Source organism: Cryptomeria japonica, chromosome 8 (assembly GCF_030272615.1).
Source record: "Cryptomeria japonica chromosome 8, Sugi_1.0, whole genome shotgun sequence".
NCBI classification, from domain to species: Eukaryota; Viridiplantae; Streptophyta; class Pinopsida; order Cupressales; family Cupressaceae; genus Cryptomeria; species Cryptomeria japonica.
Window position 1 is genome coordinate 681,026,406 of NC_081412.1, and position 19,210 is coordinate 681,045,615.

A 19,210-nucleotide genomic window follows, 5' to 3' on the forward strand; every position below is an offset into this window, starting at 1 on the left:
ATCAGCCTCTGGTCAGAAGATAAATGCAGCAAAGTCAAAGATTTTATATCTTAAATACCTCTGATGATCTGAGAAAGAAAATAGTAAAAATATTGGGCTTTCAGGAGGTAGGATTACGTTGTACTTACCTAGGGATCCCTTTCTTTAAAGGGTCAAATAAAGCTTTCTATTGGGCCGAGGTAATTGATAGACTTACGTCAAGAATCTTAATTTGGAAAGCTAGGTGATTGTCATTGTTAGGAAGAATTCTTTTAATCAAATCAGTTCTAGCATCAATTCCAAACTACTTCTTCACTGTCGTTAAAGCTCTTGCATCTGTAATCTCTGAAATAGAAAAGATAATAAGATCTTTTCTTTGGAAAGGTAACATTGATGAGCGCAAAAAAGTTCCACTGATTTCTCTAGAAGGGTTAGCACAAGGAAAGAAACAAGGAGGGACAGGAATTCAAAATCTCTCATTGAGAAATAAAGCATTCGGAGCCAAACTTGCATGGAAAATGTACACCAATCCAAAAGATAAATGGTCGAAAATTTTGCAAGCAAAATATTTAGATAATGAAAACCCAACAAGAATCTTCATAGTGGCAAAATGATGGACAAAATGTAAATTTTTGGGCAGATTCATGGAATGGGAAACCCTCGTTGTCGCAAAATTAGGATCTTCATGAGGTAAGAACAATCTTATCTCAAGCTTGGGGTGAAAACTTCCTAGACTATGTGCAATCATCAAACTCTCTAACTGGGAAAGTTGAGTCGAAATATCCCTCAAGTAGTCTTTTAAGTTCACAACAGTTTGACCTTTTCTGTAAATTTCTGAAGGAAAGAATAGTCTATTTATCAACAAAGCCAAATAAAATAATATGGGCAGCATCAAAAGCAGGTTCATATATTGTGAAGGAAGGATGTGTAGTCTTAGCCTAATCTAAATATTCTTCACAATCTCAACATGAATTTTCATTTTGTTGGAATAATAAAGTCCTGCCAAAAGAAAGAAGTTTTGCATGGCTTGCCATACAGAAAAGAATTCTGACAAGCGATCGCCTAGTCAAACTGAAGAATACAAACCCATTCAAGTGCCCACTTTGTGAAGTTGAGTTTGAAACAACAAATCACTTATTTGTACAATGTAACTTGGCCAATCAATGTTGGAAATTTGTTAAAAATAAATTAGAACTTTTTAATCCCCTGCCAAAGTCGTTGTGGGATCTCTTCCAAAGTTGGCCATTATTATACCAATCCCCATTCTTTGCATGCATATGGTATACAGTCCCCATGCTTGTGATATGGAACCTCTGGAAGAAAAGAAACATGAGAATTTTCAAAAAAATGAAATCTCCAGTTGAGTTTATACTACTGAAAATAGAAAAAGCAATATCAGAAGGGGTTAACTCATGCGTCAATAGGGAGAAGTTAACTAATTCATTATTTACAAATTGGGACAGTTCCATTTTGAAGAACTAGAAAGCTATCAAATTACCATTTGATGGTAGCTTACTCAAACATAGCTCATTAAATGGTCCCCACCTGCAAAGGACTATGTAAAATTAAACTTCGACGGGGCATTGAAAGGCAATCTAGGCAACTCTGGTATAAGATTCTGCATCAGAAACTCAATAGGGATAATATTGGCAGCCTCTTCTTTGCATTTAGAACAAGGTACAAACAATAGCGCAGAAGCTCAAGCTTTGTTATTAGGTTTGGAACAAGCAATCCAAATGGGGTTTTCAAATCTCCATATAGAAGGGGACTCATTAATGATTATCAATGCATGTAGACAAAGAAAGATCCATAACTAGAATTTAAGCTATATTTGGCACAAAGCATGGGCATTATTAGATAAATTTGAAGCTTTAATAGTTTCTCATACTTACAGAGAAGGAAACAGGGTGGCAGACTATCTTGCAGGACTGGGGAGTGAGAACACAGAGGTTAGGGCTATTAATGATTTAAGCTAGCTAAACACCTTCCCATAGTTGATCGAACTCATAAATCAAGATGCGAAGGGCGCATAACTAAGAATCTGCACTACATGGTGAAGAGAAATCAGTACAAAGCCAGTTTGTAAACCATGAGCAAACAGGAAGGATAGTTGTCAATTACGTTTTGAAGGCACTCCAAATGTGACGATTTGATCGCTACCATTTTCAAGAAATTACTCCGAAATGAAGCAAAGTTTTCCTTTAAATGGAGCTCAGCTTTATTAAACTTACTCATAATCAAGCGTATGTGCAGAATACAGAGTTGTTTCTGTTAAATTGCAGGTCAATATGGAGCTTAAGGAATTGCAAGTCAGAAATTATAGGGTGCCAAGTAATGTGAAGCCATGGGAAGAACTTTTCTCATCATGCATTGACAAAGAGGAGTAGCAGAAAGCATTCAAAGTGAACTTGCCCAGTAATACACGAAAGGAGATGGATTCGTGGGAGGATTGCTTCCAAGGCATCTTATCCAACACAAAAAATGCTATGCCGAAATATTTCAAGATTGAGGAGATAAAGAGAAAGTATCATGCTATTTCCTTTTTGAGGAATCATACTTGTGTACATGGTTTGCAATTATCAGCCATTCCACAAGCTGCCAGGGCAAGGTATTGCTACTGATATGTTCTTGATATTAATGTAACAGTCCCTTCGCAAGAGAATGAGTTTTAACACAAACAAGTGTTCGATGAAAATTTTGTATATGGACCTCGTAGAGTTGGAGGCAAATCAGCCTCATTTTAATCAGTTTATATGGTTTAAGTTGTATTCAGAGATTTTGAGTTTAATATGTAGGCAGGGTTAATATAGTTGTTTGGGTACAATTTACATCTAATGATGTTTGGAATTTGTCTCAAATGTCTGACAATGTCTAAGGGTTATACTTCAAATGTATAGGGATCTGTATATTGAAAATGTAAAGGGGCTCTGTCTTTTGAACTTGTAAAGGGGATCTATCTATTGTAAATGTAAAGGGATCTACAGATTTAGTCAAGGGGTGTTTTGTAAGAATTTTGTACTTCATTGAGCTATAACCAAAGGTTTTCCTCCTGGTTCTTTCCTGCCGGTATGCTAACCTGAACCAGGTTTTTGTTCTATCAACTATTTAATATATATTAATTATAGTGGCTTGGAACTTTTGCCAAAAAAAAAAAAGATTACCTCCACAAATACTTTTTTTTTTTCTAATTACAAATGTATGCTTTCATAATATTTTGAAGCTTCAAAAATATATAACTTGCAGAAAATACCAAAATATATGTTGAAATCCCAAAACTTTGAAGTACAATTACAACTTTTATTTGAGATTACCCTTAGGAAGTAAAAGAGTTTGTATATACACAAAATGTTATTAAAACTGCATATTGTTTAAGATCTCAATCTAGGGATATTACAGCCAAAAATTAAAAGAATAAACACACAAATGTGAATAAAGCCTATTCCACTATATAGTGTTGCTTTGATGATTACAAAATGTATGCTTCCATTATATGCTGAAGCTTCAAAAATATAAAACTTCCTGCATATACAAAAATGTATGTTGAAATCTAAGCAAAACTTTGAAGTCCAAATATAACTTTTCTGTGAGAATGGCCTTAGCAAGTAGAAGGAATCTGCCATGATGCCATAAATGTGACGACTGCATGCAAAGAGATGCTTCATTAAATCAGCGTTCGTTGACTCGGCTGCCACTTGGCGAGAAAACTTCAGGAGAGAAGAATTTGATCCATGAAGAATTTTCTTGAAGTTTTTCGAACTTTCCTTGCTCTGGAGAGATTTTCAATGTTTTTCCACCATCTCCTATTTTTTAGGAACTTTCCTAAAATTTAGGACCTAGGTCTAGGAGAGAAAAAATTCTCTCATGATTCCAAATCTGCAAGAATTTTCGGATTCCAAAAATGGAAATTTCTAAATTTTTCCCGAGGGGATTTCTTACGTTTCCATTCCTCCTTGACCCTCAAAATTCTCCTTTGCCTTGGAAATTTCCATCCCAGACTCTCAAACTTAGGCATGGAACGTGGAATTCAGCTTGGTGAAGGAATTTCATTATTTCCATGCCTTAGAAAATTTTCAACTTCCTAACTGGGCCTGAAATTTTGACTTTGATATAGGAAATTCATCCTTCCCATGTCCTTCCTTGATACCTTGACTCAAGCACCTTCCTTTGTATTTGAGCAATGATTCTGCACTGGTAAGGAATTTTGATCATTTTTTTGCACATTTCCATGCCCTAGTTACCTTGGCTTCTTCTATGTCTTCCTTGGCGCTGTCTCAACTCATCAAGGAACTTTCCAACTCGTGCATTTGTGCGAAGGCATATAGGATTTTCCACCTTCTCCAAGCCTACCCTCCTTTGGCGCCCTAATGAATCCTTGGGCGCATTTTGGCATGTATCACGAAATCTTCCACTTTCCATGCTCTCCATGGAATGTCCCTTTGAGCGCCCTTGGTAAAGCATGGGTGCCATTCTTCATTGAAGAAGGAATTTCATGAATTTTAACATTTTTCTTCGTCCCCTCCATTTGGCGCCCTACAATTCCCTAGGACATTATTTCCCTTTGGTCAAGGAATTCAATGAATTCCAAATTTTCCCTACTGACTCCATTTTGGCGCCCTCCATAGTGCTAGGGCGGAATTTCACACTGAAGGAGGAATTCATACTTTGCTTGAATTATTCACCATCCCTTGAATTTGGTGCCCTATGACATTCTTGGGTGGATTTTTGACCTTGTCATGGAATTCTCTATTTGTCCTTCCTTCCATGCTTTCTCCTATTTAGCACCCTCCTGAGGGGTAGGGCGAAATTTGATTGAGGTGAAGGAATTCACAGTTTTTCAAAATTTCCATGTTGACTTCATTCTGGCGCCCTTTGACCTTCTTGGGCCGATTTTTGGTGGTGAGGAGGAATTTGGCAATTTCCATGCTGCCCATGGAGACTTCATTTTGGCACCCTCACCTGGCTTTGGGAGGATTTTGACCATGAAAGAGGAATTCTTGGTTTTCCACGTTCTCCATGACCTCTTGACTTTGGCGCCCTTCCAACTCCTAGGGCGGAATTTTGTCCTGAAGGAGGAATTTCACACTTTGGAGTTCTTCCTTGACTCCCTTGTTTTGGCGCCCTTTCCTGTGCATGGGCAGATTTTTCACTAAGGCATGGAATTCATGATTTTGGTTTTCTCCATGGCATGGGCACTTTGGCGCCTTTCCTTCTTTTAGTTGGGTGTTGGATTGCCTAAGGGAAGGAAATTCATCATTTCTTCCTTCCTTGATGCCAGACTCCTTCACTTGGATGTCAAATTGATTTGCTGAAGGATTTTCACGTTGCTTTCCAGACTTGGATGATTCTTTGAGCTTTCCACTTCAAGACTTGATGCCAACACTTAGCCATTTTGACTCTCCCTGTCTGCTTTTTGACTTTCCGGAATTAGAAGTAGTCGTGAATGCTTGATCTTTGTCACCTTGCCCGAATGGTTCTGTCAGAACAAACTTTCCAAAAATAGAAACCTTTAAAATGCCAGCGTTAGATCCCTGGATAGGACATTGGAATGACTTACTATAAATAGAAACTTACTAAAAATAGAAATTGCTAAAAATAGTAAGTTTGATTTTTGGCAAAATGACGACATTCCAGGACTCAGTACAATCCCTAAAAAATAGGAACTTTCTAAAAATAGAAAGTTGCTCCGTTCTGGCTCAAATTTTACTGGGAGGTTCCTGATTCCAGTTATATGTTCAGCTTTTCCAAAACCCTAACAAAACCCCCTAAAATCTAGGACTAAAGTTAGAAACCCTAAAATTGACAAAACAGGCCCTAGACTACATCAAAATCATTCAAATGAAAAGAAGACTTGACCAAAATGACCCTCAAATAGTTGCAAAGCGAGAGACTGACGGGACTGCTACGAAAAGACCCCAAAACGAAAGCCAAAAGACCAAGAGGGCCTAAAAAGTAGGGGGTCCCCATTTGCAATGGGGCGATGTGTGAAAAGGTCACAACAAGAGTAACCTCATACAAAGATTACCAGTGGATTCAAAGAAGATTGGTGTGTTAATTTGATGAAGAAACCCTACAACTGGTCTACATTTTTGCTCATCTTGGTTGGAGTTTTCATTCGATTTTTGTGGGTATGGATTCAAAAGTTTTGTATGCTCTTGGCACTCATTTGCTCAAACTTTGGTGGATTTTGGTGGAGTGGTTGATTTCTTATTTCAAATTAAACTTTCTGCTATTTGCCCTCGTTTGATTTTCTGTTTTGGAGAGTGTGCCCTTGCTGAGATCCCTTGGGTGGTGTATTTCCTTGTCCTTCCTTGGCCGCCTAGCTCTTGTGCTTCATTTGCAATTTACTGGAGCTCATTTGGAGGTGTTTTGAGGGTGTTGTGAGCATTTTGTATTTCTAGTGGCTGATTTTTCTGAAAATCAAAGTTCATTCTCCTTACTACAGGGTTGTGTTGTGACCATTTCACACATCGCCCCATTGCAAATGGGGACCCCCTCTTTTTGCTTGTTTTTCGCTCGCTTTTGCTTTCGTTTTTTAGGGTTTTGTTAGTTAGTTGGTTGTCTGGATTTAGGGCCAAGCCTTAGGGTTTTAAATTTTGCCTTTTCAAGCCAAAATCCAGTCGTTTTTGAGAGCTTTTGAGCTTCCTTTTCTAGAATGCAAATTTTGAATGCAATGAATTCGCCAAAATGGTCTAATTTTCAATTGGAATGTTAATGCAGAAGCTTAGATTTGTCTAAGTGTTGGCCGTCAATGTGATTTTTTGTCCAAGTGAATATTTTGACCAAATTTTGACTTTTTTGAATTTTGATCCTGGGCATTGGGATTGATTTGTTTTTGCCTCGTGAAGTGTTAAAATGTGAAAAATCTTGTTATTTTGGCCTGTAGGAGCAAAATCGCTCCTGTCCCTCAGTGAAGGACGGGAGCTCATTTTCAAATATCTCATCGTCCCTGCAGAGTCCAGACAAATTTTACGTTTGAAGTGATGGAGAACGGCAAGATCTTTCCATTGAATATAAATTGAAGATTTTCGTGAGCACAGAAATGCCTCCAGGAGGAAAATCGCTCCTGTCCCTCAGTGAAGGACCGGAGCTACAATTCAAATTTCGCCTTGTCCTTGCAAGATTTTGAAAACTTAACGATTTGAGGACGTCCGAAGGAAGATACTGTGCCAAATGAATATAATTTGAGATGCAAAAACGAAAGAGAATGACCTATATTGACCAAATCGCTCCTGTCCCTCTCCAAGGGACCAGGGCGAGGTACCTTGTAGCTCTCGTCCCTCTCCCAGGGACCAGAGCGATTTCCTTCATTATGCAAAATCCAGACAAAGGTCAAGGCAAGTTTACGTTCAAAAACAAGGGAAAACATGAGATGAACGCATTGAATATAAATTGAAGATTTTTGGGACGTCCATAACAGTGTTAAATGCCTAGTTCGCTCCTTTCCCTCAGGAAGGGACCAGAGCGATTTTTGATATAATTGCTTTTCTTGCAAAGTTACAAACAATGTCAAGGCATGAACGAATAGAGTGAAGAAGGACGAGTCCGTTGAATATAAACTTGGAACCTGGCAAAGTGAGATAGTGGCCACAAGGGAAGGATCGCTCCTGTCCCTCTCCAAGGGACCAGGGCGATACAATGGTGATAATACTTCCTACGCAAGTTCAAGGTCGTTCCTCCCAAGTTCAAGGTCGCTCCAAGTTAAGTCAAGGTGGCGAGGGACATTTCAAGGCGTCTTCATCATGCGCAAACACTCAAAGGACGTTAAAATGAAGAGATTGGCACCCTATAACATAGATCGCTCCTGTCCCTCAGGAAGGGACCAGGGCGATGTTAGATGCATTGGCCATTTCATGCAAAATTTACGTAAGGACTAGATGTTGCAATGTTCTAGAGGGTCCATGGTATGATAAAAGGATGATATACAAAGATTTCAAACGTAAAGTAATCACCAAAATGAACATATGGACCATATCGCTCCTGTCCCTCTCCAAGGGACCAGGGTGATTTGCTTTGGATTCCTCGTTCTGCTTCAAGTTCAAGCTAAGTCAAGACGTCTTAAGATAGCATATGGTCCAAGGCATCGTTTGAAGATAATTTGCAAGAGTGTTGAGCGTCCAAGCATCGCCAAATAATGTAAAAGTCTCCCATCGCTCCTGTCCTTTAGACAAGGACCAAGGCGATACTATCAAAAACACTCACGTTCCTTCAAGATCAAAGCGAAGCGAGGTTAGGAAGTGCGAAGGACGACGTTTGAAGGACATCGCAAAGGAGATCAAAGTGTAAAGTTGCCAAGATCAAGGAAAAACGTGGATCGCTCCTGTCCCTCTCCAAGGGACAAGGGCGATGGTCCCTTTAATACGTCCAAACACATAATGAAGACAAATGGAATAAGCGCGAAAGGAATGAGCATAGATGTTATTCGCCTTACAATGGAAGTTCGAAGGTCAAAGATACAAGGTGAACGTGAAGACATGGAGATCGCTCCTGTCCCTCTCCAAGGGACAAGGGCGATGTTAGGCAAAATACATGATATTCTTTGAAAATCACGTTAAGACAAGGACGCACAAGGTTTTAAATGGCATTTGGAAGATGATACAAGGAAAGGATCATATCAAAATGGAGAATTTCAAGCAAAAATCTTAGGATCGCTCCTGTCCCTCTCCAAGGGACAAGGGCAATGATACATCTAAAGACACTTATGCGCACATGCAAGGCAATCTAATTCGAAGAACCCAACCAGATGATCGATTTGGAACGTGGAAATAAAGGAGTTGAACGTTGAAAATGCAAAATCAAGACAAAATAATGGATCGCTCCTGTCCCTCTCCAAGGGACCAGAGCGATAAGGTACGTCCCCTTTGTTTTCATAGTTTTGGCGCCAAATAAACATTTCAAATTTTCCTTAAATGCTAAAATCGATAAAAAATTGAAAATCCTATTTAAATTGGCATTTAATATGGCGTTGATCTTTATTAATTATTTTTGCCTTTATTAAAATCAAAATTTTGCAAATAAAAAAATGCAAGGTATTAATAATTAATTAATTAATTAATATAAAATCGATTTCAAGCGCTCATTTAAGGAGGTCGGCCTTCTTATTTTATTGCAAATCATTTAAAATTATTTTTAAAAGTGTTTTTTATCTCCAAGTCGGCCTAAGGGATAAATCGATTGCAAGCGCTATATAAGGGGAGTGGAATTATCATTTTCTACATCATTATTTTACCTTTCTACATGCGAATTGAGGAAGACGAAGGAAAGTGCCAAGTGTGTTCAAAGGTGGTGCGATTTCAAACCAAAGGTGGCGCTAGTATCATCTTGGGTGGAGTGCGAATTGCGTTGAAGACCAAAGGTGGTGCGAGTTTTATTCATCCAAAGGTGGCGCTTGGTTATCAAAAGGTGGTGCGAATTTGAAGACCACACCAAAGGCGAACTTGGGGATCCATCTAAGACCACGTCGAAGGTGCGAAACTTGGAGATTTGTTTATGCGAACTTGAAGATCCATTTGAGACCACGTCAAAGGCGATAATTGAAGATCACGTTCTCTCCAGAGGTGGCGAAGTCAATTTTGAGGAGACCATATTGAAGATTATTTTATACCTCAATTTTGCCTAGGCAAATTTTGTTTTTGCATTCTAGAGTTAGCTCTCTATCGAGGTATGGCGATTTAATTATTATTGCTTTATTCATTCATCGTCATATTTCAAATTTTGAAATTTTGAATTTTTGAATCTCTTGGCTCAATCGTTGCTTTTTAGGAAATGATAACTCTAGGGACTTATCATGAGGTTTCCTAAAAACTTTTCTCTCTTTTTTACGTTATTTATTGCAAAATCTAGTTCTTATAATGAAATGTTGTGTAGGTATGGCGACCCCAAAGGCGGGAGCATCCACCAGTCGCTCGGCTCTCATGAAAGAAGATCAGAAGACCGAAGAAGTGGAGACCAAGATCGTGTCAAAGTGGAGCGACATTGGAGATACAAACTTGGGGAACTTTAGCACGAAGAAGTTTCGAGAGGTCCCTTACATCGGCAAGCCATCACCTGTCGCCCGGAGAATAATAGAGAGTGGCATCATTAAGGCGGCCGGTTTTCCTCCAGCTATTCAGTGCCACGAGTTGATGATCGAGTGTGCCCGTCATTACAATCCACAGTCCAGGACAATTGTGTCCAATGAGGGAAACACTTTGGCGTACCTTTCAGAGGAAGCCATAAGTGAAGCCTTCCATCTTCCAGAGCACAGGGACATGATATACGAGAGCATTGAAGGAGCCAGATCAGTGTACGATGATGATCCAGATGCTTGCCTAAGCATAATCAACAAGAACTGGCTACTTAAGAGTCGTCCCCGTCTAAGCAAGGTACCGAACACACCGCATCGGATTGATTTCCAGGAGGAGTACAGAGATTTGATTACCATGCTCAACAGAGTTACAGGAGCACCTCATGCCTTCTATTTTGAGAAATGGACGTTTTACTTCATCCAGGTGATTGTTCAAGGAAAGGGTACGATACATTGGGCTAGGATAATTAGCCATTGCTTAGACGTACAGTTGAGAAGACTCAGGGCTACTAAGTCCTTCCACATGAGTTCATACGTCATCTATGCCTTAATTAGGAGCGTTGAGTACGCAGGACTACCTCACAGAGGAGTGATTGGAAGAGGACCCGGCGAGGTCAGAGTTTGTGAATCCTATACCTACTTGCATCATCCACCAGGGAAGAACTACAAGTTAGTCAATGATACTTTCACGATGAACATCACAAGGACGTTGCAAGGAGGGATTCACAACAGATTATCTCAGGATGCCCAGGAATTCATCAAGAGGTACGGTGCTTGGTTCATTCAGTTTCCCAAGTTCACTTACATTAGAGTGCATGGATGTCCTTTACCTCCATACATGTTGCCGAGGTACCCGACAGACAGAATTGTGTTACTTGAAGTAACAAGGCAGTTGGCAGCATATGTGAAGGCATTCAGACACAGACATCAGAATGGAGTTCAGGTACCTATTATTTTGGGTAATTCAGTTGAGGTATGTCCTAATGTCTTAGCCATGGATGACGCAGAGAAGGAGTTAGCCTTGTATCCTTTTTCATCTTTTGCTTGGAGGAATAGTTTTGATCCACATGGACATTTAGAGGAGACGGTCGGTAGAAGATTTAGACATGAGTACCAAATTGAAGATTTTATGATGAATCTCCTAGATGATCTCGAAGTGAAACGAAAGATACATTCTAGATTGCCTTTGGATTTCATCAGGAAATGTAAGATTTATAGAGTAGCCGACTAAGCTCAGGACAACGGCAGGCACATCCAATCTTCATATGATAGAGAAAGTAAAACAATTAGTTTGAATTGGAATGAGCCCGAGGCCGTGGATTTAGATGATTTGATGGCACCAGTCTTGTCTTGTACTCGCAGATGGGTAGACGTTCAGCATCAGAAGTTGAGAGAACAGGGCATAGCTATGTCTTTTACTTTGGAAGAAAAACCAGCTGAAGGTGGAGCCAGTGTTAGTGAAGGCAATCCTAATCCTAGGAATTCAGGAGAAGGTAACCTTCGATGTGCCAGTGAGGGCAATCTCCATTCGAGAGGATCGAAGAGAAAAGAAAGATCAGAAAAGAAAGAGTCTTCCAAGAAAAAGCAAGGTGCCAACAAAGATCAAACACCAGGTACTTCTTCCAGACCAGAGGATGGAACAGTTCGAGTGGAAGAGTCCATGGAGTCAATGGTACAGAATGACAGACAGGAGGAAGGACAGGCACAGCATGTTTCATCCGATGGATCTCTCCAAGACTATGATATAGAAGAAGATAACGAAGTAACATCTCCTCCCAGACAAGAAGAAATAGTACATAAAGAAATTCAAGTTCAAGAGACAAGATCGAATATCCCAGATTGGTTGAAGGAAAGATTGACTAAGGTGATCGTAATAGAGGACGAGGACAGTGCAATTGACTTAGAGAGCCTCGTGGGACGTTCACATATGACAACAGAGAAGAAGAAGGCTACAAAGATGTCCAAGATGATTCGAGATGAGACTGGATCTAGAAAACTGCAGATAGCTACACCGGCAGCAGACAAATATGAGGGTGAGATCCTAGCAGAAGACTATCATATACAGACTATTGAGTTAGGACCATCCACAGCAGAGCAGACTTTAGATGATGCCACCGACACATTTGAGGCATTGAAGGACAAGCTTAGAGAAGAAGTAGAAAAGAATAGAAAGCTTGAGAGAGAGGTCGGTGCATGGAGGACGTATTTTAGTCACATCAATGAACCTTTGGGACGTCAGGATCCAGTTAGATCACCATTGCAGGCATTGCCCCTTCAATCAATCAATGAAGCAGAAAGATTCAGGAACCTGGTCCAGCGTACATGTAGTTGGATGGATAGATCTCACACGGTGGCCATTGAGTTTGTTACAAGGATGTCAAAGATCACCCACCAGGCTATCCAAGTTCTTGAGATTATTCACAGATTGATGGCAACAGTAGCTGCGTTTGCCCATACCAAGGACGTTGTCATCCCTGTCTTGAAAGTTATAAGACACACATCCAGAAGAATTTTAGCACAAGAGAGGATCTTAGAAGGTGATTCTCACAGTTTGTTTCAGTGGTCAACCTTACTCCATATAAAGAGTGTTCTCTTCGAGGACATCAGTGTTAGATGTGGTCAATTTGAGGAGGTGATCAATCCGATCCAGGACAGAGTATTTGAGGTACTTCGTACCATTCTTGGCAGAAGGATCGAGGTCGAGACAGATGTGGATTTACAAGAATTTGAAGATAGAATCAAGATCATCTTTCGCAAGGACGCAGATGTTACAGATGAGCAGTATGATCAAATGTATGCCACCATGCTCCTGATTGATAGAACAAAGGAACTTGAACCTACTTGGGACACAGCTCTTCTAGATGCATTTGATCAGGTCATCCACTTAGAAGAGAGTATCAAGAATCTTCCCGAGATTCCAAGCACAGAAATTGAAGGAATCGTGACAAAATTCATTGCATATGCTAAGAAAGAGAATTGGAAAGGGAATAAGATTCTAGATGAAAGGTTGTTACAGATGACATGACATCTTATTTCTCATTGGTTGATACCTCCTAGATTTTTGTGCCAAATTTAATATTTGGCTATGTATTTAATATTGTTCAGTAAAAAGGAGGTCATTTGTAACAAACCCTAATTAGGGTTTAGGTGTCATGATCTTGTCCATTGATTTACTTTCAATCTGGACCTTTCATTGTAACTGGGGATGCTATTTATACCCCCATTTTTCATTTCATTTGGTAATAGAAAAAATAGTGAATAGTGTAATAGACAATAGTCAATAGTTGATGTAATAGAAGAGAGATTAGAGTTAGAAGCAATTTTTATTTTGTAGCAAGATTGAGTCTTGAAGAGAGAAATTCAAGCAATTGTTGTATATGATGACTTGGAAATCAATAAAATATTGAAGTTATGGTGTTTTGTTGCAAATTTCTTAAGTTATCTTCATGGTTGTTGGATGTACTTGGATCACGCTCAATCAAAGTAGTTTGTTAATTTGAAAGACTAAGTGTGAGATTTGATATTTGGTAGGATTCGCTATCCAAACCACTAGCTTCTTGCTGATTGTAGGAACGCCTTGCGTGGTCGACTGGAGAACATTTTGAGTCCTTAACCTTCAAGCATTTTCGTATCTAGGATATGTACCTTCGTAGTAGTGTCCTTGGTCTTTGATGCATTGAACATCATTATTACCTTAGAAGATCGCACTAATTTCAATTGAGTTGTTATCTTATGGCAAAATTGAAGTTGGTTGAGTCTTGCCAAATCTCATTCATGCTAAGTCATTCATAGGGTTAGGCTAGATTAGACTTCCTTAAACCCTGTCCTTTTGCTTTTTTTTTTTTTTTTTTTTTTGAAAGTTCCTTTTAGATTAGTAAAATCTTCGAGCCTTTGGAATCCGTAAGACGCCTTGGAGGAAACAGCAAATCACATCATACCACTAAAAAGCTTGTCCACACGTGGAGACCCCACTAAAAGAACCTTGGAGTCCATCTAACTGATCCTTTTTGCAGATCTTCAGCAGTTAGAGACTATTTTCTCAAGAGAGGATAAGATGCCTGTCGGTATTTTATTCTGTGTATGATTGTGTACAAAATACACGTCAACAGGTTGGTAACTTTGTCTTTGAATTTCTGATTTCAGTTTTCTCTTCCTTGCACAATTAGCTTCTGTAATAACTTGTTTAGTAGTACTAAACAATATTTTGTTCTCATTTCTGGAAGCTAACATTCTCCACTGTGCAAGTGGAAGTGGCTGGTTATACGGCCAAGTCTTTTGTTTTCAAGCTATTTTCAGCTTTCTAGTATCTCTTGCTGAAAAGTGAAAGTGGCTGGTTATGCTGCCAAGTTTTTGTTGTTCAAGCTTTCAATAAACTTGTACTCCTCTCACTGAACAAGTGGCTGGTCAGACTGCCATCATGTAGTGCTTTCATTGTTTAAGCTTTCCTCCCACTACATAAGTGGTCAAGATGTTTATTTGCTAATGCTAACGGGTGCTGAATGTTGTGCTAAAAATTGGAAAAAAATCAAGGGGGATATTTCACAACAAGATCACCTTCTGAGAGTTTCCTTGAGGATTTGAAGGAGAAGCTTGTATTCCCATTGATTGTTATTTGTAAGTTAGGGTAGTGTTGCAACTTTTGATCTAGTTTAGTTGCTATTCATTGAAACCAAAAGCTCTCTTATTTAGTTTCTTATGTAGATGGCTATATCACATGATCACATGGCTCTTGCAAGTCAACATTTGATAATGTGTAGTATGTATCTCCACATTCTCCACTAGTCCATTGCTCTATATTCTTTCTTTATTCCTTTATTCCCTTTGGAACTAAAGTTAGCCAATTCATTTGCACTCAAACCCTTTTAGACAACTATTATGTAGTGTTGTGTTTTGGATAGATACAAATATTTACTAGATAGTTGGTTTGATCATATCTTTAGCACTTGAAATTGGCAGCCCAAAATTTTGATTTGGACTTAGGATTCAGCATGAACTCGATAAATAAAAAACCTCATAATTACACAAAAAAACTTAATGCATTTAGAGAACATAAAAGTCTAATTTGACTATCCTTTTTTCATAATTAAAACATAACATGCCACATGATCCTCAAACTCTCAAAATTTGAAATTTCTCAAAGTTGAATAATACATTGTTTTACAACAAAATTATAAATAATAAATGTATAACATCATTGCAACTGTCTACATATGATGATATGTCAAAATGAAAAAATCAACCAAATACAATCTACATCTCTCTCTTTTCCCTCCTAACGTAACTTAATATTTTAGGCGTTGAACTAGAAGGTAAGTCAATATCAAATGATGATATATTTATTTCTAAAGTGTTTTTGTTTTCCTCCATTTAATTCAATTCTGCTACTTTTGCTGCTCCTCTCTCAAATTCTGAAAGATTTTCATTATTAAGGAGGACATCATCTTGGTCACCATTTTTTTTGATAGGATTTTTTCTAATTTTTCAAGTCTTTTTGATTTTCAAATTAAAAAAATAAAAGAAAATAATAGTTACTTGTTGGATGATTTGATCAACATTAAATCCATAAAAATTCTCTTCTTAGATTGTCTTCTTTCTATGTCGATGATTCGTTGGGTGAAATGGGTGAAAAAGAGCAAAAAAAGGCTAAAAAATGGTTGAAATTTCATTTAAAAAAGTGTGATTGTTATGCCTAGGCACTAGAAGAGTTTGAGCTTAGGACTTGGGAGTCCAAGCTTGAGACTCGAAGAGTCTTGGAGCAAAACTTGGCCAAGTACTCTCCAATACTTGACATGTGATTCTAGTCGACTCTGTGTGGCTAGCTTAGGGACTCACAAGTCTAGTGAGTTTTGTAGAGTACCCACCAAGTCAGAAAACTATGGGTTTGGTAGCTAAGATTTTGACTTATGGATTTCTAAAAATCTTTTAAGTCCTTAGATTCATAAATGGTGGTTACCTCTTTGTTCATGTATGACATTTTTTTTTGAAAGAGGGGTAAATGCTTTGCTCCGAAGCTATGCATTGGTGAGGTCACAAATGGGGGACCTCATCCCCATTTAAATATTCAACAATGGCACCCCAACGGGATTTGAACCTTGATGGGAAGAACAACAACACAACAATTTAACCATCACAACATGCTAGTGCTGGCATTCATGTACGACATATATGATTTCCTTTCTCCATTGTAAATTTCAAAATCACTTGAATCAAATAAACTTTGAATTCTTGAGTGTGAAAGCATGGCATTTGCAAAATTTGTGCCACTTCAATTTGCCTTAAAACAACTCCCATTTGATGATCATTAATCTTTCTACACTGCCATTTACTTCATTTGGTTGAAGAATACCTAATTCACACAAGGATTTGAGATGTTGAGCATACTCCCTTGGCTTGCTTCTCTCATCACCTATTTCCTTGGTATTTCATGGTTTTGATGTCTTCATCATCTTACTTGACATTGTACAGGGCATCTCATAATTTTTAATTTGATCCATCTACCATCAAGAGATTTGGAGCTAGTGATAGTTACACCATATTTTGAGTTAGTGCAATAGTTTTAGGTGTTAGTCTTTCTCTTTCTTTGCTCAAATCTTTCTATATCAATTGTGCTATACATTTTTATGTTTTAACTATCTGGAATAGAAGATAGATTATGTTTTTCCAAGTTTGGGAGGGGTGGTTGTGTTTCCAAAGTTGGAAACTTTTTCTAAAAATTTGCGGATGGCTATATTTTAATAAACAAAATTGAATTGTTACAATTGCTACTTTGTTTGTAATAAACAATCTGCAAAACCCCAATATGTTGGTGTGTTATCTTTCTCAATGGTCTTATTGCCATAAGCCACGTTATGATCCTCACCTTTAGGTCGGTAATGTCCTTTGTTCTTCTCTTTGTTGGTTTTTGGTGAGCTTTGGATATTTTCACAATTGTCTTCATGGTGAATTGTTCAATCTCTTTTTCAATGGCCACACCTTCACTATCTAAAACAATGATTTGTGCTATCATTTCTATGTCAAGGCCAATTACATCTCATAAAATTGTATAGGATTCTTCTAATTTAAAAAAAATATTTTTCATGTTGAAAAGTTTGTTGTCTACAAGGATGTTGGGGACATTTGGGCATCTCCTGGGGGATCCCCCTTTAGGGATTTTTTCCAAGAAATGTACCTTAAGGTGAGGCAGCATCCTTGGAACATACCCAAATTTTTAGGAGAAAAGGGGTTAGGGTGGGGACATTTTGTCCTCTTTCCCCAAAGTCCTCTTGCCCCTAATTAAACAAATAACCTTGAAGACACATCCTTGAGGAAGGATGGAAATGATTCATGAGAAGATGAAATGATTCATATTTTTATAATAATTAAGTGATTGGCACCATGTTCAAGTTTATTTTGATTTGGCACCATTTTGACTTAACATTGAAGTTGAAGGGAGTTGGGAACCTATCATCAAACTGACCATACAATGGAATAGGGAGCCATAAGGGGCATTACCTCTTGACTCCACAAGGGGAATGCAAAGAAACTGTTGGCTGAGTGTAACGTGTATAGAAGATGCTTCCATGTTGAAGTATCATGTGGATCATCTTTCATGCATTATGGTGTTGATAATCATCCTTGTATTTTTGTATGCGTGGTTCATGTGTAGGTATTGGGAAGGTGGTCTAAAGTCTCGAATTAAAGGGCCTATGTTATGAGCTTATATCTTTCCTTTGAACACATTTCTCTTGTTGTTCATTGTTCTAGGCATTAACTATAGTTTTTAATGTAATCTGAATGCAAGTGGTTGTTATCACAACTTAACTATGTGTTAGAAGGTAATACACCATTACCTAAATAGTAGAATGGATTATTTTTAAATTGTGAAATTTATTCCAATCAATATCTTCTTTGATTTTTTCATTCCTATTCTGTTTTTTATAAAAGAAAGGACATGAACAATTGTTTCTTTGATATAGCCTCATCAAATGCTAAAGAATGTGACTAGGACACTATTCTTTTCATTGTATTTTCTGTGTTATGTTTTCTAATATGTTATAAATGTATTCCAGTTGAGCTTCCTAATGGGTTTTCAACTCTATCCATGAAGCTCACAACAGATTGGGTATCCGTGAGTATTTCTTACGCCTTTTTTTCAATGATTTATACATCATCCCAAGTTGTTTCTTTTTCTTAATTTGGTAATTTTCTTTTCACATCCAGCTATGCTTGAGTTATATTATTGCTAATATTTAATGGGAGTGATTATTAAATATATAGGAATGTTTGACATAGAAGCATGGCTTGAGTAATAAATGATACATGCAGTGAAAATCCCGTAGAGATAACATGTCTGAAGAATTAGGTAGTGTTGATGTGTTTTTTAGGCACATGCCAAAACAGAATAAAATACCCAAAAGTATCTTATCCTCTCTTGAATAAAATCTCTCAAATGTTGAAGATTAGCTTAAGGATCACTTGAGAAGACTCCAAGGTTCATGTATGTAGGATCACTATGTGTGGATAAGCTCATTGGTTTGATGTGATTATGCTGGAATCACAAAGGGACTTATGTTCGAATGCCTAAATGCTTGATTTGCTGGAACTTGATCATCTGATGTTGCAATATGATGATGCTTTTGGTTCTAAACTAACTTGAATTGAAAAAAAAAAGGCAAAAGGAAAGGGATGAGAAAGTCTATTTTAGGACCTAGAATGTAAGAAGATAGATGAATGACTAAGTGGAATCCTACTGATCGAGGTCTCACCATCAAACTGAACAATTTGACACAAGCTCGGTGCAATCTTCTAAGGACATTTTAAGATGTTCAAATCATTACTATCAAACATTGTTCACCATTCAAGTTTATGCATAAACAATGGATGTATAGCAATCTGAATTTAAGCTCATATCACTCCAGTTGACCACGCAAGGCACACTTACAATCAACAAGAGGCTAGTGGTATGGACTAGGTGAATTCCACATGAATACATTCAACAAATTCCTCCATTCAATCTAATTGATTTATCATCCAACATGAAGATCCAACAAGAAACCATGCACATTGTAAAGAAGCAACACACTTCACCATAACTTCAATGAAAATGGAGTTCATTTACAACCTAGGCAACAATTTCTGCCTTCTCCTCCTACTCTACTCTAATCTAGCTACCGTCTTAGTTATATTCAC

The 19,210-nt window shown here is 38.1% G+C and overlaps 1 protein-coding gene across 4 annotated transcripts in view; it reads left to right on the forward strand.

Moving 5' to 3' along the window:
* LOC131032384 (uncharacterized) overlaps positions 1-19,210 on the forward strand; it is a 128,107-nt gene that overhangs the window by 36,067 nt on the left and 72,830 nt on the right. For 3 of the 4 annotated variants that reach the window (XR_009358777.1, XM_059210758.1, XM_059210759.1), the window contains exon 2: positions 18,091-18,149. The exons of the other annotated variant lie outside the window; for it this stretch is intronic. Coding sequence is in view for 2 of the 3 variants with exons in the window: in XM_059210758.1 (XP_059066741.1) it covers positions 18,123-18,149 (27 nt within the window). In the remaining variant the exon portion in view is untranslated. The remainder of the gene's footprint in view (positions 1-18,090; positions 18,150-19,210) is intronic. 4 annotated transcript variants of the gene reach the window in all.